This window comes from Panthera tigris, chromosome B2 (genome assembly GCF_018350195.1).
Source record: "Panthera tigris isolate Pti1 chromosome B2, P.tigris_Pti1_mat1.1, whole genome shotgun sequence".
Classification (NCBI taxonomy): domain Eukaryota; kingdom Metazoa; phylum Chordata; class Mammalia; order Carnivora; family Felidae; genus Panthera; species Panthera tigris.
Window position 1 is genome coordinate 41,305,552 of NC_056664.1, and position 24,814 is coordinate 41,330,365.

A 24,814-nucleotide genomic window follows, 5' to 3' on the forward strand; every position below is an offset into this window, starting at 1 on the left:
ATAAACGGGAAGGAGAGGGCTTGGACATTTTGAGGGCTTAATGGCCTGAAAACACAGGACAATTGGGAACCTGAAGTCTCTGGGAGAGGTGGGAAATTAGTCGGGTGAAGGTGGAAGAGGGTGGGTCACACGGACCTCTGCGTGGCAAACTGAGAAGCTGCTTTCATTCTTTGGATGATGGGGAACCAGTGCTAACACTATTCCACCATATTTTTGTGTTTTTTCTCTTTCTCTCTTTTTTTCTTTAGTATCAGAATCTTTCCTCACCCTTCCCGCTATTGCCCTACCCTTGACACCTCCTTCCTTCTCCACCCGCCTGGCCTCCAAACCCTACTCTCCGGAGATCCCATCTTTCCTCTTCACCTGGTGCCCTAATTCCCCATCCCGAAGCTACGCCCCTAGCCACACCCCCCGATGACGCTCCGCGCCCAGTGCGTGGGGATTCCCGCGGCCTTGGCCGCTACCCGGCCTGCCCCGCGGCAAGATGGCGGCGTGAAGGCGGCGGGCAGCGGCAGAAAGTTTGTTGTGGGGTTGCAGTAGTTGGGCCGGGAGGCTAGAGTGGGGGGGGATCGTAGGGACACTAGCGCGGAGTAGGGGCGGAGGAGGCACTAGCTCCGGGGTTAAGAAGAGGAAATGGAATGGGGGAAGGTTGGAGGCGGAGAGAAATAAAGAGGGAGACAGGGGCGGAGGGGAGGGGGCCTAGGATCCAGTGGCGGCCCTGGGGGAGCGGTCTAGCGCCGGGGAACAAGAAGTAGGTGTGCAGGCCCTGAAGAAGCAGTCACGAATTGGAGGGGAATTTCTTAACCAAGAGTTAAGAAAGAAGCCTGGAGCTTGTGGCCGAGGCCCGACTGTACCCGGCCGGTAGGAGAGAGGTCTTTCCCGTGGAGGAGGATAGTGGGGAAGGGGAGAAGAGAGACCTGGAGGATGTTGGGCAGGTTTGGTAAGGAGGGAACTAAACCCAGTCAGATGATCCTTCTCCAGACTTAGATAAGCCTTTCCAGAGTTCCTATAGCATCTGCCCCAATTTCAGCTGAAGACTCAGGGGCCCCAGGGACTGGAAGAAATCACAGTGCCTGCTTGGAAAGAAGAAGAGGTAGCGACTTGCCCCAGCTCAACCCCAGAGCGGGTAAGGTGGCCTCCAGTGACAGGCTGGCATGCTCCCTGCAAGGAGGATGCATGAGTTCAAAGTGATACTGAGAATCATTTAATCTGAAAAGGGCTCTCTTCTATAGAGGTTACCTTTTGCCTGTGGTCTGTAAGTTAGTGTTCTGTTTAGATTGTATGGTGATTTTTGAGAATTGGGTGTAGATTTGAGCCTTGGGTGCTGTCACCTGTGCAAATGAACACGGTCAGGGGCCTAGAGATCAGGCTGAAAGTACTTGAACACATCCCTGTCACAAGCAGTTTCCTACATGCTCCCTGTGTCTTTTTCAGTCTCCCCATCACATCTTCACTTTGTCATCCTACCTGAAATAGAGATTTGTGGTGACAGATTGGGGGCAGGGGGAGTCATGAGAAAAAGTGTGATTGCGGTCTGTCACCAACTCATGAATTCATTCTTGCTGCAGGTCTGCTTCTTTTGATCTTTCTTTTTGTAAGAAGGGCTCATTAGTGTTCCTTTGGGGATGTGGATTTGATGGGTAGGTGGGGTCAGTGGAGAAGGAAAATCAGGTTGCGATTAGGGAGAAGAAACCCAGATTAGTTTATGGTAAGGGGTCAAACTGACTGGTGTAAGGCTCTGGGAATATTTATTGTATCAATCTCTGTCCCTGAGATCCCTGATATTCGAGAGCTGCTTTACAGAGCGGGTCAGTGTGGTGATGTAAGGAAAGGATTGTAGAACTTTTCGGGTAGCTTTCTTCTCTTCCTTTGTAGTCTCCCTGTCAAACCACATAAGAAAAAAAAAATCAGTTTCACTAACCAAACTAAGCATGGCTTAAGAGATGGTGGATTTGGGGTTGGAGAAAAGGGAAGAAGGGGTCTGGAGCCACAAAGTGCAGTGAATATGGTCCTCCCTTCCATGCCCTGTGGGTATGCCCAAGCCGGAATTGGGGACAGCTTACTGAAGCTTGTTTCATGACTGGTATCTGCTGCATGATTAGATTAGCAGATCTCATTTGATCCAGGATTTGGTCCTCACTGACCATCTCCTGCTCCCTCCCTGCCCCCCCCCCCCAAAAAAAGAGGCTTGCTACAGACAGACCAACCCAAATCACTGTCCCTAGGTCAGCTTCAATACCTTCAGGTATCTGACGAACTGGTGTTATTTAGCTGTGACTCTAGAAGGTTGGGAACTTTCTCTGAGGACAATTTATGGATGCCCCCTTGGAAACTGAACAGCAAGGACAGTGTAGTGAGCACACTTAGGGGTTAAGAGCACTGACTCCGGAGCCAAAATGCCGAGTTCAAATTCTGGCTTTGCCACTTGTAGCTCTGTGACCTTTAGAAATTGCATAGTTCTCTATGCCTCAGCTTTCTCATCAATCAAATGGAGATAGTAAGAGTACCCATCTCATAAGGTAACAACCTTAACCTAAATGCATTAATATATTTAGAACAGTGACTGACTCTCTATACGTATTTGTTGTTGTTATGCTGGTCAGATCTCAGTACTAACTTCTGCTTTATGATTGAACCTAGTATCTCTCTTTGGAGGCCCCGTACTGGTTTGGGCTGGTGTCTTGATGTTAGAGAAATGGGGCTTAGCTTTTGGATGTAGTGAGAGCATCTTCATCAAACTATTTAAAGTGACATTAAAATGCCCATGATTTGGGGCGCCTGGGTGGCTCCGTCGGTTAAGCGGCCGACTTCGGCTCAGGTCATGATCTCACGGTCCGTGAGTTCCAGCCCCGCGTCGGGCTGTGGGCTGACAGCTCAGAGCCTGGAGCCTGTTTCAGATTCTGTGTCTCCCTCTCTCTGACCCTCCCCTGTTCATGCTCTGTCTCTCCCTGTCTCAAAAATAAATAAAACGTTAAAAAAAAAAATTTTAAAAATGCCCATGATTTCCTGTTTGAAGTTGTGAGGCTTTAGGATTATCTTTGCATTTGAACAGTAATAATAGTGGTGCTTACTGAGCACTTTCTGTGTGTCTGGCACTGTTGGAAGTGCTTTAAATGTATTAACTAATTTAATTTTTATAACCTTATGAAGCAAATACTTTCATTATCCCCATTTTACAGATGAATAAATAGAGGTGAAGAGTGGTTAATTTGTTCAAGGTCACTCAGCTAGTAAGGGGCAGAGCTAGGATTTGACTGTCTGGCTTCAGCAATTGAACTTTTGAGGGGGGCGGGGGGGGGTTGGTATGAAGTTAACTATTTATTAAATATGCCCAGTGGTAATCTGTATCTTTTGTTTGTCACGATTATTAGATTGTAGTAGACTTTTTTCAGTTATTTAAAAAATGTTGTAGATGCTGAGCTCTTCACCACAGCTCTCTCCCCAGAGATAAAAACTGGTGCAGGGACTGTGGTGAGGGAGCCCTTTGCCATGGTAGCCAAATCTGGACTCCCTCTTCATGATTTGGCTTTGGTGACTGTCCTTTGGAAAACCGTGGGCCTGGGTTGGGTGAGCAGACTGACCTAAGGATCCACTCTTAGCATACCTTAAAGGGGTGTGTGTGTGTATTAGTGTGGACATTAAGGCTCATTTCTGACTTTGATTACTGACATGAATAGTTGAAGTAACCATAGTGTTAAATTCATAGACAATCTGGATGTCATCTTTGTTTTAAAAATAGCAGGTAGCAAACTACAGAGGAAAAAAAATAGGTGGCATTTTAAATACTCACCCTCCTCCCCCCCAGCTTGAGGGGAAATGGAAAACAGATGTGCTTCTGCTGAAACTTGTGTTGTTCTGGAAGGTCCTGGCCTAGTGCTTCTCTCTTTCCTTTTGGCCAAGCGGGAGGCTGGTGTGTAGCCTTGGGGCAGAGGTGTGCCCAAGGTTTGATTGACTGGCTTTTCCTTTGCCCTGCACTTAAGACTCACTCTTCCCCTCCTTCTGAGTCATGTCCTGTCTATTTAACACACCCTCAGGGCCCATCTTTTTCTTTAGTAAATGACTCTCCAACTTGCCATCAGACTAGGCACGCGTCTGAAGTCTGACCAGATTTCAGGGTAATTGGGGGCTCAGGACTTAGGGCTTTTTCTGGGAATTCTGACCCAGCCCTCAGATGACCTTTTTCTATTGTTATGGCACATGAAGTTTGGAATTAGTATCTGTCTGTGTCTGTTGCCCTCCACCATTACCTGAGGGGGCATATATCTCAGAAGAATGTACTTTATCTCAATTTGTGATGCAATCAGCATGCTGAAACGTGTAATCTCCATAGAGTACAGCTTTGTGTGTGTGTGTTTTAAGTTTATTTATGTTGAGAGAGACCTAGAGAGCGCAAGTTGGCGGGGGCAGAGATCAAGGGAGAGAGAGAAAATCCCAAGCAGGCTCTGTGCTGCCATCACAGAGTCTGACATGCGCCTTGAACTTACGAAACCACGAGACCATGACCTGAGTCAAAACCAAGAGTGGGACGCTTACCTGACTGAGCCACCCAGGTGCCCCTACACCTTTGTGTTTTGGTAGAAGTCCTCAGACTTTCAGGATTCAGGTCTCATTTTCGCAAATGAATGAACTGTGGTGTGAAGGCTGATAGATTTGGAGCCAGTTCTCTGCCTTTACTGTTCTGGTTCTGTCATTCTTAAAGCCACTTTCTTCACACCCCTTAATCATGTGTAATCTTTGCATCTAATCCCTTCACCACCTTTTTCTCACCTCCATATTTTGAGTGCTGAGGATGTCTGGGTAAACCAGGTCTTTGTTTCTCACCTGGATTCAGCCTCCTAACAGCTCTCTGAACTTGTTCTCTCTAGCTTCTGGGCCTTTGCACATGCTGGCCTTTCTGGGATGCGCTCCCCCTCCACCCTTTACCTACCTCTTTGTCCTGTAGACAAGTGTCACTTTGTGTGGGGATCCTCACTCCTTCTGCCTTTCCTCTGTGCTTGTGTTTTAACACTTAGGCTGCATTGTGATTGTCTGTTTACTTGTCTGACTCTTACAGGGCTGTGAGTGTCCTGTCCACAGGTACTAGGTCTTATTCATTATTGTATTCTACCATTTAGAATAGTGTGTGGTGCTTACTAGGCGCTTTACCATGCGGTGGGGCTTAGACAATGAATGAAATGTGGTGGGCAGACTCTCTCCACTCCTGTAGCTTCCAAGCTGCTGTGAGAATTATTTTCCTGTGAAAAACAATGTTCTGTTCCCTTAAAAATGCCATGGTTTCTGCCTTGTTTAGGATAAAGTCCACACTCTAGCTCAGCATGCGGGAAGGTTGTTTATACTCTGGCCCAGACTCCAGCTTCTGGCTTGAGATGCTGTCACCTCTACTTCTGTGCTTCATTGCTCCTAAATTTCCCACTGCTCCTGGACCTGTCATGGCCATCCGTTTACTTTATTCTTATTTGCTTGTGCATTTTGCTCTCTCTGTAATGCTGTCTCTAAAACTCTGCTCATCCCCCAAGACCAGCTCCTGTGTAACCTCCAGTGAGAAGACTTCCTGCTTTCCTTTCTTCCTCTTGACCCCCAGCAGCACTTTGTGTGAGAGGCCTCAGTTCTGGCATTTCTCATGTTGTGTGGTGATTTCTCTGGTGCTTGTTGGCCTCTTTCACTGAGCTGACCCTCTGTAGAGGAGGGTCCCTCCCTGATTGTGGGGTGAGGGTGAGGGGTGTGAAGGAGTCTAATTTTGGAGGGAGGCAGACCTGGTTTAAATCTTGATTCTGGCACTTACCAGCTGTGTGACTTCAGGCAAGTTGCTTAACTGGTAGGATTCTTTGTCTCGTCCCGTATAAAATGAGGGTGACATTATCTTTTTTGTAGGAGTATTGAGCATGTAGCATGGTGCCTGTCATGTGAAGGATACTCAATATTTGTTGAATAAATGAATGCCATTTTGGAAAACACAGTGGATAAGAAAAGGCTTTGTTTTATTCAAGCTAGAATCAGCCTTTTGATTTCTGCCAGGTAGCCAGGAGCATTTTGAGGTGGGAGTAAAATTGAGAGAGTCTCTTTTCTTGTGATGAAGCAATAATAAAAGGTGAGGTTGGGGACATCATCAATGAGAAACCTGTGCAAAACTGTTGATATTTCTCCCCATTTTTTGTGTTGTAATGATTCCTTTGATGGATCACGTTTATGTGAGATTGGTAGTGACCTTAGTGGATATAGGTGGGGGTGGGTAGGTGGTAGATTTGTAATGTAGTTAAGTCTGTGGGTGACTGGATGGGATGTTTAAGGATTCATGTTCCCTGGTGTTTTATGGATTGAAAAATATTGGGTGAAGCTGATAGAACACATCTAGGCATTCAGGAAGCTAGACTTCTTGGCCCTAGTTTTCTTAGGGCTTTGATGATCTTGTGTCACCGAACAGGCTTAACTTAGATGTTCCCCAGAAATAGGGCTGGTAGCTGGGAGTTCACTGTCCATTCGTTTTGCCTTTTTGTTTTTAGTGTAGTTAATGGGGGTAGTTCTTAGGGCACCAGTTCCCAACAAACACCAAAGGAATGTGTTTCCAGAAGTCTAGACCTCTTCACTGTGTAATGCCAGGTGGTGCTCCAGTGTGAGTTTACAGTCCAGAAGAGGAAGATGGGTTTGAGTTTTTCGGAGGGCAGCCTTCTTGTCTGGTCCTTGAACCCCTGCCCCAGCCAGGAGTCTCTCCTCTGGCTCTCCAAGCACATACCAAACTGTAATCCAAATGGCTGTTAACCTGTCTCTCCTCCACTTGGGCTAAGACCTTTCTTGGGGCCCTATGCAGTAGGTGCTGAGCAATCTTGGTTATTGTGTGACCCAAACCCGTTCTTCCTTCTTGAAACAGAAAGCAGATAGGATCCGATTGGCAAAATCCTTTGAACTCTTAGGAAGGAAGGTCCTGCATAAGCAAAAGGTGATAGTATTAGCAATAGCATTACTAATTATTTTCTAGAGTTAAGGTGGTTAAATGATCATCCAGGTGCTTGGCTTCAGCTGCCTCCCTTTTCAGCCCTATATTCTTTTTTTTTTTTTTTTTTTTTAGCCTTCTTATCGTCTAATAACACATCCCTAAGCCAGCAGAAGAGGTTAAAAGCCGAGGTGAAGTATGCTCCCGTATATTTTCTTGCTAATCACTATCTTCTAAAAAGTCTGGCTGCTGGCATCTTTTTTGTTGTTCATTAAGCTCCTTTTCATGCCCCATAAGTTGCTGGCTTTTCTGGCTGTATTGCTCATTCTGTCCAGGTATGCTCCACGCTCACAGCCAGGACCTACTACGACCTTGTTAATGCCGAGACAAATCAAAAGAATGAGACCAGTAGCTGAAAGTGGAGGGATGGATGGGGTTTTCCTTGGGCTCAACTCCTTGTCGCTCCGTGTGGGAGTGCACACTGCAGTGTGGCATTTCTTGGCAGGGCCGGTAAGCTGCATCGTATGTTCGGCAGATTTGAGAGGAGATTGGGCGAGCCAGCAGGACTGGCTTGTGCTGTGCACTTTTCGGTTTCAAAGAGGCTGAGTCTCCTGGACTGGCCATGAGTGGAAGAGTGGGACCTCTTCTTTGTTAGTACTCTCTCATAGGTGCGGGCTGTCTGTGAGGTAACACTTGGAATCTGTAAAGGACATGCACTCTATTTGTGAAGAGCTTCTGTGCTTTCCCAGTGAACTGTGGGAGAGGGGACTCCCTGAGGGCCGGGGCCGCCTGGCGGGAGGCAGTCTAGATGGTGCTAGCCTTGTGGTTCACTTCGCTCGGCTGACGGTAGGATAGAACGCTGGGCTGACCATTTTGGGTACTCAACCTCTTTGCACCTTCACAGGTAAGCCCATGGGGACTTCAGTCTCGGAAGCCTTTGAGGGTGTTTCCATCAGGGCAGAATTGTCATGGCTTTCCTATGGCTCCCTAGAGGAGGCATCTTTGCCCTGGGATTGGACACAGAGGGTTCTCGTCCAGTTCTGTCTGTGGTCTTGGGCAAGTCACTTGTCCTTTCCCTTCAGAATAGGAGAATGCCACTTGTTCTGTGGGCCTCAGTAGGCCACGAGGATCAAAGGACATATAATGGAAGGGGAAGCGTTTTCAGGATAGTAAAAACACATGGCAGATGGAGGGGTTTGTCCTGTTTGTCTAGGAATTCTGTGTTTTCACCATAAGCATAATATATGTCCTTGTAGAAAACACCAACCATATGGACAAATATACAAAAGAAAAAGTAAAAGGACCCTCTCTCCCTTTCCCAGAGACGGGGAACTATCATGTATCCTTCTGATCATTTTTGTGTGCTTCTGGACATTCCTCATCATGTATCTTTTGTAAAATAAACAAGACTCAATAGTGGTACATGCTCTGTTCTTCAGCTTGCTCTGTTCACCTAACAAGTTCAGGAGGAGGGTGCCCCCTCCACGTTGAGCAGCCCCGTGTTGGAGCCTCCTTCCCAGCATTGGGCCTTCCTCTGAGGCTGGCTCCTTGGAAGGGGTAGAGAATCTTTCCTAGGGGTTCTCCCCACAGCAGGTACCCTGGTTATCTGAGGGGTTGTTTTTTATTCTGAGGTGAAGTAGTCTGGCAGGAGTGCCCTTGAGTGGGAATCGGGATGGTTGTAAACACGGCATGGGCCTCACCACTTCCGTCTCCCGTGTGTTTCCGTCTCCCGTGTGTTTCTCCCCTTTGCTCTTGTGTTATCTGTGGCCGGGAAGAGAGTAAACTTACCTGATTTCTCAACCTCTGTTTCAATGCAGAGAGCGTCACTGATTTCTGGACCTTTGGGTTTCCTAGGTGTTTTGCTGCTCTGTGTTTTGAAATCAAGCCAGACCCAGCTGATGTTTTTTGGTCTTATTTGTGGGTGAGGATTCTGAAGGTAGCCTGTCAATGGCCATGCATTCTTCCTGGTCTAGGGAAGAGGTCAGAGCCCACAGGAAGAGTTGTCTTCTCTTCTAGATGGTTATCTCCCCCTCTGTGGTAAGGCCTTGGCCTTTGGAGCTCCGGGGCTATTGTCAGAGTAATACTGGGAGCCCGAGGAGTAGGCAGTTCGGAATGATTAACTTGGGCTTGGGAGAAGGGCCAGGCCCATAAGTAGCGCCAGGGTGGTCACTGTTCTCCTCTACCCTGAGCCATCTCATCATCTGCGGGGCTTTCCAGACAGAAGGGGAATCCTTCTGCTTTTTCTCGCCAACATGCTGCCCTTCTCCATAAGCACAGGCAGTGTTTGCTGATACATTTGCTGTAGTTTTCCTCTCCTGCTGCTCCATGGGTCACATCTTGTGGGGGTTTGGGGACTCCACTCCTGTGGCTCCATCTTCCTTGAGATCTCTAAGCCAGGGTGTGTCCCTTCCCCTAGGATGGTATTGGAGGCTTCAGGAAAGGTGTTTTCTGCTGTTTCCTGGGCTTTCTGTGATGGGAACATTAGCCTCTCTGGCATTGCTCGTTCCGAGCAGGTGGAATAGTCGCTGTTGGAGTCCGAGGAGCCTGGCTGCAGCATAGCCTGTATCCTTGCTCTGTGGGTTCCTCTGGGGCCAGCTTCCTGGGAAGCGCCATCCCCCCGGCCCTTTCGGAAACTGAAAGGTGGCAGTGTGCCACCCCTTCCCTGGCTGGCCCAGCTCCGGGCTGGGTCATACACTGCCCCATTGTATTGTGCCTTCGATGCAGTTCTTGTTGCAGCCTCTGATCCCTGGGCCGGTTCCCTCTCGGCCCCATTCCTCAGAGCCTGTGGGAGGTGGTGGGGTGGACTCTGCTGGCACAGGCAGGGGATGGGCGGCAGCTGCAGCTGGGGCTGGCTTTGTTCTGACACCCCAGCTTTCAGAGCTGTGGTGCAGCCTGGCAGCCGTGTCCAGGGAAAAGGCAAGACGGGGGAGCTCCCCACCCCCACTCCCGCAGCAGTGCCCCCTTCCACCACAGCTCTCCTCTCTTTTCGTTGACCAACCAGAGAGCCCTGTTACCTGGGGTCAGCAAGCTGGACTCCCTGGTTGGCAGGGGGCATGCTGCACTTCCACCTGGCATGGTTTTCAGATGGGAGAAAGCCCCCGAGGCTCTAGTGGTAAGTCTGCAGGAGCTTCCCCTGTCGGAAGAGCGCAGTGTGTACCCTCGGGCATCTCGCAGCTTGGCATTCCTTCTGCTCTCTCTTTGCAGCTCCAGAGTTGGGCTGCTCTCAACCAAGCTGTCTGTTTATATGGAGTGCCTGGAGGGCGTCTGCCATGAGTCTGTCGCTAACCGTGCTAACCAGGAGAGCTGGCTGGTTGGGGAGAAGACACTAACCCTGTGAGTCTGACCTGGGCCAGCTAACCTGCCCTGGAGGTACCACCAGCAGTGCCTCTCACCCCTCCTCCCCCTAGCCTGGCTGCCTCCTCCCCTTGGCTTGCCTCATGCCACCTCCTCTGCTCTCTTGTCCTTACTGCTGGGTTCCCTCCATCTTCCCAGTCTCCTTGCTGTGGGTGGGGACATGCTCCCTCTAAGGCCAGAGGAGGGGGCTTTCCTATGCATAGACACCTGCCAGCCAGCCTGCTGGCCTCTGCCCACCTCATGATCCCCTCAGCACTGCATTGCCCGGTTCCCCCTTAAAACAGAATTGGTTGGAGTTTCTGTTCAATCTGCTTTAAGCGTTATGGAGTTTGAGAACATTGCGCAGTTACCATGCTCTGTTTCACACCTCAGAGATAGATGGAGCTAGAGTGGGAGGGGGATTTTCTTCTCGACTGGATAGTTGCTTCCCTTTGTCAAAAGGGGAAGATTGAATGGTGTCCCCATTAGTCTCACCCCGGGATAATAATTTAGGGTCAGTTGCAAGGTTCTCCTTAAGGTTGTTGTTGAGGAAAACCGCGGTCTGGCTGTGGGAAATTCCTGGGGCCTTGAGTGAAGCTACTTAGGACTAAAAGCTGGAGCCCAGAACCAGGTACCCACCTGAGATGTAGCTCGTGGTGTCCGTTGCTCCGGCAGGTAGAGTGGGTGGAGTCAGGCTCCCCACTGCCTTTCACATGTGGAACTTCAGGTGGACTTTAGCCAAGAAGGGCTGGAAGGGCGCCTTAGCCACGACGGGCGGGACCTGGCTTTGGACTCCACAGTGGGCCTGGGAGAAGCCTTGGCCTCAGGCTGGGAGACTGGTGAACAGCTTGCCATGGGGAAGTTCCCACCAGATTGCCTTCCAGGTTTGGAAAGAAGGGGGCTCTGGGGATAGCAGGAAGACTGAGTGCTCGGGGGTCTCTGGTGTTCTGCACAGGTAGCTCCTTAGATGGGCTCTCTGGCTGCAGCCTCTGGAGGCAGAGCAGTACGGGGTAAACTGGGTGGGGGAACTTGGGATCCGAAGGCCCTCTGGTTAGGTTCTGTTTCCCTTGGCTCAGGAGGGAGAAGCAGGGAGCTTCCTGTGAGTATGAGGTGGGAATGTGTAAACGGGAGAGGGTATAGGTGTTGCACAGATGTGTAGGGACCCTGAGTAGGGAGGAGCAAGCTGGAGGGGTGCCTGGTGGCTGGGCTGACCGGGAAAACAAAAGGGGCCTGGAGCGGAAGGCTGGTTCAGGACCACCCCTTACATTGCCTTTCCTGAGGTGAGGGCTTGGGGACTGCTGTCAAGTGCTGGTTGATCTTGGGGACTTTTTGGCCCTCCCTTTATTTAGGGGAGGTTGCTTGGATCATCATCAACTGTTGTCTTCAGCCCCTTTGTTCTGTCAGGTGTTTGCTTGAATGAGAGACCAGCTGGATAGACTTGAGGTATTTACTCAGGTGGGAGCCAGGTGAGCTCTTTACAGGTCCCCGGCCGTAGTTTGGAGTCCTCAGGATTACTCTGGGGCAGAATAATTCCCACCCATTTTGGTTTTTAAAAACCTGTCTGTCGATTCTGCTTAGAGCAGGCAGAGGGCCAGGTCAGGGCTGCAGGCAGCTTGTCCCAAGAGGGTGAGGTTGTACTTGCCCAGAAAGGTGGCAGGCATGGCTGTTGGAGGGGCAGCAGGGCTGGTCTGGGCACAGACTGGCATCTCCCAGCCTAGTCATCGGCCCAGAGCGGAGCCTGCCCAGGCCCCACCCCATGCTCTGCTGGCTGCTTGCCTGCCACGCGCCCAGGATTGCTGAGGGCTTTGCTCATGTACCTCAGGAACAGCTGCATGCCGGAAACTGGGGGCTGGTAGCAAGCAGGAGGGGCACCCAGGGGTCAATGTGGAGAGGGCTGAACCCAGCCAGCTTTGGTAGGATCTGAGGGACTGACAGCCAAAGTCGGGAGGGGCTGTGTTAATGGGGTGGGAGAGCCCTTGCGAGCAATCCCCAGGGCCTCTGCTCAGTCACCTGGCTACAGGGCTGACCCTTGCAGGTGGGGGTTTGTGTTTCTTGGGCCTCAGTTGGATGCAGACCCTGAATTTCAGAGGCTCGAGAAGCAGCCAGACTTGTATGGCTGGAGTGTGTCCTGCCCCCAGAGGTGCAGTTTCCTCCAGGCCTACAGAGTTCAGAGACTCTATATCCAGGGCTTATAGCTGAGGGCGATTCCTACGGAGGAGACACTAGTCCCTGTGTGATCAGACATTCATGTTGTAGCCATTGATGAGGGGCTTTAGGAAGGTCCTGTGTTTATTTTTATTACTTATTTGTATCCTGCTGGGTTCCATGGGAATTAAGGCAGTATAGAACACAGCTGAGTGTTCTGGAAAAGGGCCAGTTTCCTTTTATTCTAAAAGCAGTAGTGATTGCTAATGAGTGATTCTGTTTGACTTCTTCAGGTGAATTATGAAGAAGAATTTTAATGTTTTTAGTGGTGTTGTGTGGCCTCTCTCTGATGGTCCCTCATTTGCTTGAGTCAGTGACAGCTGTGAGTAGAAAGGAGTATCAGTAGGTTAGGAAATGGTCTGAGCCCAGATAAACTGTTGGGGCCATAATTTCTTACAGAGAGTGTGGGTGATGTGGGGAGCAGGGGAGGCGGTTGGTCTCTCAAGGGCAGGGCAAGTGAACTGAGGGTGGAGGGAGGTAGCAGTGCAGAACTTGGGGGAGCTGGATGAGATGTCCATGGGGGCAGGCTCAAGTTTGAAAAGCCAAAGAGCCCCACCCATTTTGGTTTCACTCCCGTCTCCCTCAGTAGGGAGAAAGCTGGGTGCTCGGACCTCCCTTCCTCTCCTGCACCTTTGACTTTGCCCTGGGCAGACCCGCAGAAAGGATGGCGGAAGGAAGTGAGAGGGCGTCTTTGGCTCTTGGGCTTCAACCTTCTTGCTGTTGCCTACTCTGGGTGTTGGCAGAGAGTGGAGTAAGGATATGGTTTGGAGAAAATCAGGATGCTAAAGGTTTTTCCTTATCCTACTCCCATCTCCAGCAGCGGTGACTCCTAACCATGGTGGAAGCCCAGGTCACATATGGGCACTTACCCATGAAAGGGCACAGGTGTGAGTCCCATCTCCTGACTTAAAGAGTGATGCTTGGCAGATTTTTTTGTCCTTGGATTAAAGGATACCGCTCAGCCAGAGTCTGGCACACGTTTCTCCTTATATCTGCCCCTGACTACGCTCTCTGCTCAGCTGTTCAGTGGGTTCACAGTGCAGGTTTGCTGTGCGTGCTGAGTCCCATTTCTAATGAAAGTAGACTTTGTTCTCAGGAGGCAGCTAATCGTGCCCCATGGGCTGTAATCAGGGAGAAGGTATTTAACACAGGGCAGGCGGCAACAGGCGGCCGCACTGACTGGCAGATTGCAACATGGCAATTAGGAAGCTATCCACCCCCCTTTCCACCCCAGCAGAGCCAGGCTGAGTCTATCTGAACTGAGTTGAGTGAGTGAAGAATGAATGCTATGCAGAGGAGGAAGGGGGAGGCGGGGCTAGGCAGGGCTAGGCGGAGCCGGGGTATGAGGAGAGCAGCTTTCCCTTCCCACTGCTGCTGTGGGTGTCTCCCTCAGCAGTGCCAGAGGAGCCCCAGACCACACTGGGTCAGCCAGAGGTTTTAACCTAGGCCTCAGCCTTTCTCCTGGTGCACAGCTGTTCTTGTAGTGCAAACCCAGCCCATGACCTGGTAGCCCTACGTCCTGAGTCCTCTGCCCCCAGTTCTTTGAAGCTCAGGTGGTTTGGGGTGAGGGTTGGGAGTGGGATTCTTCTCAGTCAGTTTCTAGACTTTCCAAAAGACCATTTTCTTGGAGGTGCCCTGGAACCAGCCCAGCAGCCAGAGGCCAAGAGACCCCAAAGGCTGCTTGCTTGCTTGCTTATGGTGGCCCATATCTCATTCTGAGTTATCTGGCTACTTTCCCTGGGGACTTCCTCTTCTTGACGTGGGATTGGGAAATCCTGTTTGGGCTAAAACACTCCAAGGCATGATGGGAATCTTTGGGTGAAGGAGATGTGACCACTGGAGGCCGAGACCGGTAGCTGGGTCTTCCTGGTGGGACTGCCCTGCTGTCTTGCAGCCCACCTTTTATCTTCCCCTGGCTGTGAGCCTGGTGTCCAGCTGCTTCTTGCTTTGTTCTCCAGTGCACCTGGCGTTGCTCTCACTCTAGGGTCTGTCCTTCCCTGCCACACTTCAGTCAAGGACAGTGGCCTGTCAGCCCTGTTGCGTTCCTGTTCAGTGATGGAATCGTCCCACCCCCACCCCTACCCCCTGCTGCTGTGGGCCCCAACACGTACTGGTATTTATGGACATGGGGCAGGGAGTGAGACAGACTCTCCTTCATGGGCTTGTGTTTGGGACACTGCAGGCTCCCTAGCAGACTGTTTCCCTGGTGGGCATTGCCTTCTGCTTCCCCAGTTGGGAGTGGCTCCCTTTCTTGTGGCTCTGCTGTGTATGGAGAGAGCAGGCTCTGGCCGGGAGAGAGAACTGCCTGCCATCGCTGGCACCACTCATCCTGGAGCATGGGTGATTGCGGTGCTCCCTGTCTCCCTGCCAGCCACTTCCACACTGTCTGTTCCCTCAGCAAGCCAGGTTATCCAGCTGGGAAAGCCCTGGGAGTATGTGCTGTGGGGCCCCGGAGTGGGGACTTGAGGTCAAGATGAGGCAGGATGTGTGACAAGTAGAGCTAGGGCTTGTGGGCTGTGGAGTGAAGGCCTCCCTCCGTCCAGGGAAGATCCCCAGATACATGAGTGCGTCAGTTTGCTTCCTGCCTGCCCGCCTGCCACCCAGTCAGGTGTCCTGGTGCCTAGAGGCCAGTGTGGGTATTGGTATGAATAGGGCTAAGGAAGAAAAGAAGAGGCTGAGAATCGAGGGGGCCCACAACGTGGCCTGCAGCTGATGGGGATGCAGATGAGGAAGGGAGCAGGCCCAACTCTAGAGTCTCCCTCCCTGGATTTTGCAGAGGTTCTTGGCTACTGTATCTCTTACTCTGTGTTTCTGGCTGTCCTTTTCTAACTCATGTCCCCCACACTTACGCTCCCTGAGTATCAGCACCCAGGTATCCAGGATGGCTTGCGACTTTCTGGGCCTCTCCCTCAGGCCATAGGAGCTCCCACCCTGGGGCCCTCAGGAGGGGCCCCAGGGAACCTGCGGGGGTGTCTTGTTTGCTCCCCCACACCCCAGGAATGTGCTGTCCTTTTGGGCCCGCCTGGATTCCTGTGCAGGGAGTCAGCCCGACACAGCACGCTGCTTGTGCCCTGTGGGGACATGTCCGCCTCACCATCAAAGGGGTGGAGGTTGGCGGCTCGTGCCTGCTGCCATGCCCCAGCTCCCCCCAGAACCCCAAGGGAGAGACCAGGCTGCCCAGACAGAGGAGGGAGGCCACTCCTGCTTCCCCGCCCTCCCTACCCCCACTGTTCTTCCTGCCTCGGGCTCTGTTGGAATGTGACAGGAGTTGGGGCCAGGGCATGTCCCGACAGCAGGAACACATGCTTTAGCCCGCAAGGCTTCCCTCAGCCCCCAGCTCTATTTATGTGAATGGTGGCGGGAAGATTGTTTATGCCCAGAAGGCCACCTGAGGTTACTGCCTCCGTTGGTCCCTGTGGTGGCTGCTGCCCCCGTGCTGTGGCCCCGCTTATTACAGGTAGGCGCAGGGCTCAGCTCAACGCTCCCACGAACCTGGACAGGACCTCACGGGTCACTCAGTCTAGCCACCTCTGTGTGGAAGAGAAACCAGTGAGGGACTTAGCTGGGGCCACACAGTGTGTCAGAAGCAGCATAGCCTGGAGCCCTGTGTCTCAGCTCCCCAGAGTTGGGCTTTCTGCCCCAGAGCTTCTCAGCCTGGGCACTGTCAACCCTGTGTGCTGAGAATTCTTCATCATGGGGGGTTGTTCTTTGTGTTACCGGATGTTTAGCAGCATCCCTGGCCTCTACCCACTAGATGCCATTAGCACCCCCACCGTTGTGACAGCCATTCAGACATTGCCAGGTATCTGGGAGGGGGAGGGGGCACGTGAGAGGGGGTGTGGGACACCAAAATCTCCCCCGTTGAGATCGCTCAATCATTGCTCTGCTGCTTTTTCAGAAGTTTTTCTCCTCGACCTCCCCTCCCTAGTTGCAAAGTCTGTTTACCACCGTTACACACAGAAGCAGTCTTTGGGCTCCTGGGAACATTGCTAGGAAGTTTTCCCCACATCTTCTTGGTCTCTGCTAGGCTTTTTCCTGGTGTTCTCTTCTGCAAGCCATGCTCCCCAAATCTCTTAGTTTCCAGACTCTGAGAAGCCTGAGAGATGAACAGGACAGGTGTGGGGTAGGATAGGGACAGAACAGGGCCAGACCTATTCCCAAATCAGGCATATGGTCAGCAGAGACCATGAGCACATACAAGACACACATGTGTCTTGTGTGGGCCTGTGACAGCGCTTTCACGGGGAAAGGACCCCAGTGCTTCCAGTCCTCTCCCGCTTCCTCTCCTTTTTCCAGAACCCCTGGTCCATGACTTTTCTGCCTGGCTCTTCCTGGGGGGCCTTCCAAGTCCTGGACTGGGTAGGTCAGTCCGTGGCCCTGACAGACACGCAGCTGACACCTGGTTTCCACTTTCTTCTCTTCTCCGGTTTCAGGAGCTGTTGGCTAGAGGAAGTGGAGGGGCCGTGGGATGCAGAGAGCCGAGGGCTAACTCTGGGACAGCGGAACAGAGAGAGCTGCCGACGATCAGACGGTATGTCCCTGTGAGACCTGCTCCCCACCCCCACCCTCAGGGCTCCCTTTCCGGGAGGCTGGCAGGTAAGGGGGCAGGCAGGTGGCCTCTCTTGGTGGGGGCTGGTGAAAAGAGAACGGTGGAGGCCAGAGAGGATTGGCCTTCAGGGCTTACAAGCTTAGAGACCCCACCGAGGAAACTGGGTTGGAGGAGCACCCTCAAACCCTCAGTTTCTGGTTACTGGTGTGTTTTGGTTTGGTTTTTTTGAGCTAACACGAATGTTTCCTAAATGCCAGGTAACTGTAAAAAAGGTTAGTGGTTTATGTAATCTTCACAGAAGGTCTATGAAATTGGTGCTCTCCTCATCCCCAGTTTATAGTTGGGGAAACCGATTCATAGGGAACAGTTTTTCCCTCTGAGGCATTTTTTTATAAGCCCACAAAGGTGAGTGGTGGGCCATTCTTAGATATACTGTCCCACTCCTAGACCATAATCCGCTCTTCCTGGTGCCCAGAACCTAGGCCCTGCCTTTCACACCCACCTGGTGCATTGGGCCCTTGTTGCCTCCAGCACTCCCCTGACCCTTGGGCATTGAGATACCAAAGTCCAGGTTTCTAATGATCCTGGCAATGGCCCAGGCCTGTCTGCCTGCCTGCCTGGTGGCTCCTACACATGTCCCTTTTACTGTCCTTTTTTCCTCAGTCTGGGGGCCTCTTGCCCATGTCTCTGAGCCTTCCCCTCCCTTGCTTCCCCTCAGCAGGTTGAGGAGCCCTCACCTCCCAGGATGACCAGTGCAGCCCCTGCTAAGAAACCGTACCGTAAGGCCCCACCTGAGCATCGGGAGTTGCGGCTGGAGGTTCCTGGATCCCGGCTGGAGCAGGAGGTCAGAAGACTGGTACTCCTGCCCTGGCTGCCAGATGCAGGCCCTTGAGGCTGGGTGTCTGATTGACTTCTCCCACCTGAGGAGATTCTAGTCCCCCAAGTTGGGGTGTGGGTGTGGCATTGCTGATACATGTTTGGGGTCTCCTAGCTGCAGCACTGCTGGTGGGGGCAATGTAGGCTTATAGGGGACAGCTGTGAGTACATGTCCACATGTCAGGGAACCCAGAGTCTTCATGGCTCAAGAGAAATGATCCCAGCCAGTATCATTCTTCCTGCAAGAGGCAGCCCACGGGACTGAGGGGTCCTAACTTGCTGGAGGCTGGGTCTCTGTGGAGGAGGTCGTGCTCCGGCTTCTTCCCCACAGACCAGCTGTTCTTTGCTGCCCCCGGAAGTCCTGGCCCTTCCTCCAGCTTTGCCTTGTTTGGCCAACATTTGTTAAATACATGCTCCCAGCCAGGAACTGTTGTTAGGTTCTTAGGAGGCCTTCTTCAGGCAACTGTAAAACATTGTCCAAATAGGCCTCCCTCATTCAGCTTACTCTCAGGAGGAAAGGAGCTTGCAGTGTAGGTCCCTTGCTACTGTGTTTCTACCCTGTTGCAGCATGTTGAGCACATTCACAGAACTTGAGAGATCATCACACATGCATACATCAGGCGTACCATGGCCCGCTTTGGTCAGATTCAGGTCAGGAATGCTGTGACTTGCCTGTTTTCAGTTCAGGGAACATTAAATAAAAAGGCCACGTATTGTGCTAGATGCCACCCAGTGGGCATTCCCTTGGTTTTGTGGATGAGGACGTTGAGGCTCAGCAAGGCTAATGTAAGCAGAGTGTGGCAGAATAGGATCAGATCCAGGTGTCATTAGCTTCAAAGTCCATGGTCTGGGCCACCCCCTCATTTTCCTGCCTGGGACTGGCATTCTGCGGCAGTCAGCTCCATTTAGAGTGGGCTGCTTGACATTTCCCTGCTCTGTGGCTGGCTGAGCTCTGGCTCTTGGGCCGTAACCAGTGTGGGGGCTTGGGGAGGATGGGGCAGGAGGTAAAAAGCCGGATAAGGATGAGACTCTTTACTCCTCTCAGTCAGGCTTGGCCCAAAGGCTGTCCTTCATCTATGTACTTGTTCCTCTGGGGCCTCTGTAAGGGCCTGATTCTGCCCCCACTTCCTCCAGGGCCAAGAGGGCTTTGTTAGAGCTCAGAACCCTAGTGTAGCTTGCCTGACTTCTTCACTTCTCTGGAATGTCTCTGCCATGCCTGTAGGGCCCACGGGGAGCCCAGTGAACAGTTGAGAGGCTCTCTTTATCCCTGGGAGATGTGGCGTGGGTACCAGGACTCATTTGCAGCCTGCTCTAAAGTTATGAGGGGGGTTGGAAGTGGTGTGGGTAAGGGTGAAGGTCAGAAGGGGTTCTTGAACCTTCTCATTGGCATGGCAGAGAGTAGTCTAGGCTCATCCAGGTGATACCGGATTGCCTCCATCTCTACAGGGCCCACTTTGTGAGATTGTTTGGGCTTTAGACATGGCCCTTTCCAGGTCTCTTTGGAGGATGGGCAAGCAGGGTGGGTCAGTGGTCTAGGGCTGAGCCTCAGGCTTCTGTTCTTTTGTGCACAGGAGCCCCTGACCGATGCAGAGAGGATGAAGTGAGTATCTGCTGCCTGAGAGCCTGCCCTGCTTTGCTTCAGCACTTCCCTCTTAGCGCCAGGCAAGGCTGTTGGTATAGTCGGGGTTTCACTGGATTAGGTAGAAGAAAAGGTTGTTGTGGAGCCTTTATGGGCTCTGAGAGGAGGCTGGATATGGATATTCCTTCCGGAAAGAGTTTTTGTTCCATGGCTCCAAGAGAACCTGGAACCAAGGTGCTCTGGGGGCCTGCTCTTGCCAAAGAGCCTTTCCCCAGCTCCTGGCTCTCTTGTGCCAGCTGCCTCCCTGCAGCCTTTTCTGTCAGCCACGTGAGGCCTTTGGAGAGGAGGGCAGTGCTGGGCTGGATTTCCAGGAGATTAATAATGAAGTAGCCTGATTGTGCAGTGGGGAAACTGGAGCTGGAGGGCTTGGTGGCCGGCTGGCTTGGGCTGTAACCAGAGACAGACTGGGAACTTTCACGCCTCACACCAATTCTGTCTTCTCATTCTTCTTCCGGGTGGGAGTGGATTCTACCATCCCCTCTGCTTCCCGCCCCTGCCCCCAAGCCAGGCTGTGTTCTCAGGGCCAGCAGGCCTATGGGATATGCTGCCCCAGACTCAGGCTCAGTCTCAAGGAGTCCCCTGTCCCCAGTTGCCTGTGCTCATGTCATCCCTACTCCTTCCTTCCTGAGTCCAGGCTGGGGTTCCAGGGCTGGTCCGTCTACCTCTGATGCTCCTCTGCCCTTGCCCCCTCACCCCGCCAGGCTGTTGCAGCAGGAGAACGAGGAGCTCCGCCGGCGCCTGGCCTCAGCCACCAGGCGCACCGAGGCCCTGGAGCGCGAGCTGGAGATCGGGCAGGACTGCTTGGAGCTGGAGCTGGGCCAGAGCCGCGAGGAGCTGGACAAATTTAAGGACAAGTTCCGCAGGTGTGGAAAGGAGGGGCCAGGACACACCTGCATGCAGCCCCCACCATTCATAGGATTTTAGCTGGAAGAGGCCTCTGAGATCATCTGATTCTGATGGGGAAACTGCGGTTCGGGGAGAACAGCCTGCCCAAGGTCCCCTATCAAGGAGGGGCTGAGCGAGCAGGGTCTGAAGAGCAGATCTTGACCCAGGGGTCTGCCTCGTGTTCCTCCACAGGCTTCAGAACAGCTACACGGCTTCCCAGAGGACCAACCAGGAGTTGGAGGACAAGCTGCACACACTGGTAATCTGTCCGGGGTTGGGGGTGCGGTTTCGCTGGCACTGTGCTCATAGCAGAGCAGGGGGCTGGGACTTGCTGGGGGAATGCCACTGGGGCTTGGGGAAGGGGCTGGGGCGGCGGCGGGGAGGGGACCGCAGTGTGCTGTGCGCGTCAGGACTGTCTTAGTGCTCACACTGTTTCTCTTCTCTCCCGTCTTCCCCTCATGCTGCCGCCGCCGCCGCCGCCCTCTCCTGTCAGGCCTCTCTTAGCCACAGCTGGATCTTTGCAGTTGCGTCTGAGTTTGTGTGTTTTCTCCCTTGCCCTGGCCTTCTCCTCAGATGAGCTCTGGGGTTGCCGGGGCCCCTTCCCTGTCCCTCTGCCCACTGCTTTCCTCTCCCTTACGTGAGGCCCATTCGGTACAGTGCCTCCCTGCTTGGCTCTGGCAGTGGAACCGGTTGATGTCACCACTGAACACTCACAGCTTCTCCGCTGCAGTGGCAACAAGCCCAAGCCATTGAGGGGGGAGGGAGGGCCGTAGAGCCAGTCCCTGAACTGAAGATCAGAAGGCCGCTGCTGAGCCTGCCGCTCCCTCCTGGCTCAACTAGATAATCTCACAGGCGCCCCCAGCTGCCTCCCAGCCCCACCCCTCCCTCTTCCTGGCCTGAGCCTGGAAGCAGCTCCACACGTAGGCTTCAGTCCCTGGGTTTGCACACTTACTTCTCTAGTCCAGCTGCTTTGCCTCCTGTGTAGAGCCCCTTGAGGGGCAGCTCTTGCCTCTGTCCTGGGCCCAGGTGGCAGCAGGTTATATCCAGAAAGCCCCTACCCCACAGCCAGCCCGGAGAACAGGAGAGGTGGCTGGTCTTCTTCTGTCTGTCCATCGTCTGTCTACTTCGTCCGCCTTGGCTGCCCCAGCACCTGTGGCTTCCTGTGTCTCTGGGCCGGGAGGAAGTGGAGGGGAGGAAGGCCGGCTGGGGTGAGGGCGGGGTTCACACACGTTTTGTGCCTCAGATCAAGAAAGCGGAGATGGACAGGAAGACACTGGACTGGGAGATCGTGGAGCTGACCAACAAGCTGCTGGACGCCAAGAACACCATCAACAAGCTGGAGGAGCTCAATGTATGGCGGGGGGAACCCCTCCCGTGTCCCTGGCTTTGCCCTGGCCTAGGCCCTGCTTGCCTGGGGCGGGGCCGGCCTCTGACCCTTGCCTGTACCTGTAGGAGCGGTACCGGCTGGACTGCAACCTGGCTGTGCAGCTCCTCAAGTGCAACAAGTCCCACTTCCGCAACCACAAGTTCGCCGATGTGAGCAGAACCCCCCCACCCCCCTGCCAGTGCTAGTCCTGCCTTCTCAGGACTCCTCTGACTTGAGTTTTCACACCTCCCTCTATCCTCCTGCCTTGACTCCTCCTTTCTGCTTTGCCCTGCCCTTGCCTGCATGGCTCCTCTCAAGCCAGTCAACTCTGCCACTGGTCGGTGTTCCGTGTGCTGTCAAGAGATAGTCACTGGGACTGGGGGCTGGCCCTGCTGGTATTTCTGGAACAGAGGCAGGGAGAGAGGCACTCAATTTTGGGATCCCATGCGGGAAGGTGGGATTGGCCAGGGTATCAGTCATAAGAATATTGAGAGACGATGAGGCCCAGCTGATCCCTTTACCCCAAGGGGCAAGCTCTAGACTCCAGAGCTTCAGGCCCAAGGTTGATAGGGTCTGTAGAAGGAGTGGAGGGACTCATGAGGCTGCTGGCCAGTACAGGTCCTCAAACTTGTCTGGTTTGGGCAGAAGCCACTGCTGAGATGCAGGGAGATGGACGTTTGAGGGCATGTGGGCCTTAGCACCAGTTCTGGGATCAGATGCTGGCTGTGTTCATCAAAAGCTGCAAGTTACTTCACCCCTGCGGAGCCTCAGTTTATTTGTGAAATGAGGCTATACCCTGGCATGCCGGGGGGCCGGAAGATCACAGTGCTGAGCACGCAGTGGTGCTTATACGTGCCGGTCGTTATTTTTGCTCTGAGGTTGGGATCGTTCATGTCTCTCTTCCCTTCTCCCACTCTTTTTCCCCAGCTGCCCTGTGAGCTACAGGACATGGTTCGGAAACATCTGCACAGTGGTCAAGAGGCTGCCAGCCCGGGCCCTGCCCCTAGCCCGATGCCAGGGGCTGTGGTACCCACCTCGGTCATTGCCCGGGTATTAGAGAAGCCAGAGTCTCTACTGCTCAACTCAGCCCAGTCAGGCAGTGCCGGGCGCCCCTTGGCCGAGGATGTCTTTGTGCACGTGGACATGAGTGGGGGGGGCCCGGGTGACCCAGCCAGTCCCCCAGCCCCTGGCAGCCCCACCTCACAACCCAATGGGGAATGTCGCTCCCTGGGCACTGCTGGGGGCTCCCCAGAGGAGGAGTTGCCCCTGCCAGCCTTTGAGAAGCTGAGCCCCTACCCCACCCCATCTCCACCACACCCGCTGTATCCTGGCCGCAAGGTAATCGAGTTCTCTGAGGATAAGGTGCGAATCCCCCGCAACAGCCCCCTGCCCAACTGCACTTACGCCACCCGCCAGGCCATTTCCCTGAGCCTGGTGGAGGAGGGCGGTGAGCGGGCCCGCCCCAGCCCAGTGCCCAGTAGCCCTGCCTCAGCCCAGACCTCCCCCCGCCACGAGCCCAGCCCTGTCCCCCCAGCACTCAGTGCCCCGGCCAGCTCTGCCAGCTCTGAGGAGGACCTGCTAGCCAGCTGGCAGCGGGCATTTGTGGACCGCACTCCACCCCCGGCCGCTGTGGCCCAGCGCACAGCCTTTGGACGTGATGCCCTCCCTGACCTGCAGCGCCACTTTGCTCTTAGCCCCGCTGACAGAGATGAGGAGGTTCTGGCGCCTTCTTCCCCACCTGGTGAGAGTGGGCTTTTGCTGCCAACAGAAGCTGATTCTGGCCTTCCCAGGGAGGAGGAAGAAGAGCTGAACCTGCCCATCAGCCCTGAGGAAGAACGCCAGAGTCTGCTGCCCGGTGATAATGGCACAGATCAGGGGCCTGTCACTTCCCACACTGACGGCAGGGCCTGGGCACTCCCCAGCTCCAGCCGTCCCCAGCGCAGCCCCAAGAGGATGGGGGTGCACCACCTTCACCGCAAGGACAGCCTGACCCAGGCCCAAGAGCAGGGCAACCTGCTCAACTAGGGCCCCCCCGTCGCCCTCCTGCCCCTGCTGCTCTGCTCCCTGTGCGGTGGTGTCAGGTGGGCCACGCCAGGCCTTGTAGCTGCGCTGCCTGTGACTGGCACCAGCTTGTCTCATGGCTTTTCCCTTTTCTTGGAATATTTATTCCCCAAGGGTAACATGCAGCTGGGGCCCAAGACCTTTCTTCCGGTTGGCCCAAGTTGGGCTGTCCTGGGCCGCGGAGGGGTCTATCGTATCAGTGTTCATCTTCCATCCCCCTTTCATACCCGCAAGTTTTATTTTTTGTGGTTCCCCCACCCCACCCCCCCCCGGGGTCGGGAGGGGGACGTCGTCGGGGACGATTAACCTCTAATTTCTATTTTCTGCCTGTTTTCCTCTCCCCTCAAGTCCTCTGCACGAGCTGTTGCCTTCAAGGGGCCCTTGGGGGATGAGGGAGAGGACTCACTCAGGGCTCGCCTCAGCTGTGTCCATCCTCCCTCTGGAAGGGAGGAGAGGGAGGGATTCAGGGGCCTCAAGCTGGGCTCTAGGTGAGGCCTGGCCCCCTCCCGACCTTGGCTCTAGACTGTTACTCCCAGCTTTGGGAAGTTTTCACATCGATGACTATTTTAAAATTAAAACTATTTTACTGATATGGCCCAATTTGTCTCTTAATGATTTTCCTGGTGCCATTCTTGAGCCTTCCCAGTTCTAGTCAAATTCTGCTCTTTGCTAGTGAGTCTCCCCTGCCCTTCTCTGCTTGGGATGTCCGTGGCCACAGAGCGTCAGGCAGTGAGAGAAGGTGCACCTCAAGTGACCTTGGCAGGGCCCCTGAGTCTCCCCTTGAGGTAGGTAGGGTCCAGCCCACCTGTGGAAGCGGGCTCTTTACCTCAGTTCTGATTCTTACGGGGGCCTGTGTAAGGTGTCGCCCCAGGACCCCAGGTCCTAGAAGTCCGAGACCTGAGCCTGACCTGTTAGATATTTGGGGCCAGTGGATGCTGCCTGGAACTTGGGCTGTGGGGTGGCACTGCCCCC

General features: G+C 53.5%; 1 protein-coding gene across 10 annotated transcripts; it reads left to right on the top strand.

Annotated features, from left to right (window-relative positions):
* Positions 1–457: 457 nt before the first annotated feature.
* On the top strand, positions 458–24,432 carry TJAP1 (tight junction associated protein 1). 10 transcript variants are annotated; one of them, XM_042986429.1, is made up of 13 exons: positions 458–518; positions 1,031–1,126; positions 7,064–7,119; positions 10,133–10,261; positions 16,900–16,997; positions 17,734–17,859; positions 19,463–19,491; positions 20,232–20,393; positions 20,608–20,674; positions 20,909–20,938; positions 21,659–21,766; positions 21,868–21,951; positions 22,709–24,432. In XM_042986429.1, exons 6-13 carry the CDS (start codon positions 17,761–17,763, stop codon positions 23,804–23,806), a joined length of 1,677 nt encoding a protein of 558 aa, XP_042842363.1. In that variant the 5' UTR covers positions 458–518; positions 1,031–1,126; positions 7,064–7,119; positions 10,133–10,261; positions 16,900–16,997; positions 17,734–17,760; the 3' UTR covers positions 23,807–24,432. The 10 variants fall into 10 exon arrangements, with proteins under 10 accessions (XP_042842363.1, XP_007085216.2, XP_007085215.2 ...); XM_007085154.3 differs by lacking the exon at positions 7,064–7,119 and adding an exon at positions 9,930–10,040; XM_007085153.3 differs by lacking the exon at positions 7,064–7,119.
* Positions 24,433–24,814: the final 382 nt, after the last annotated feature.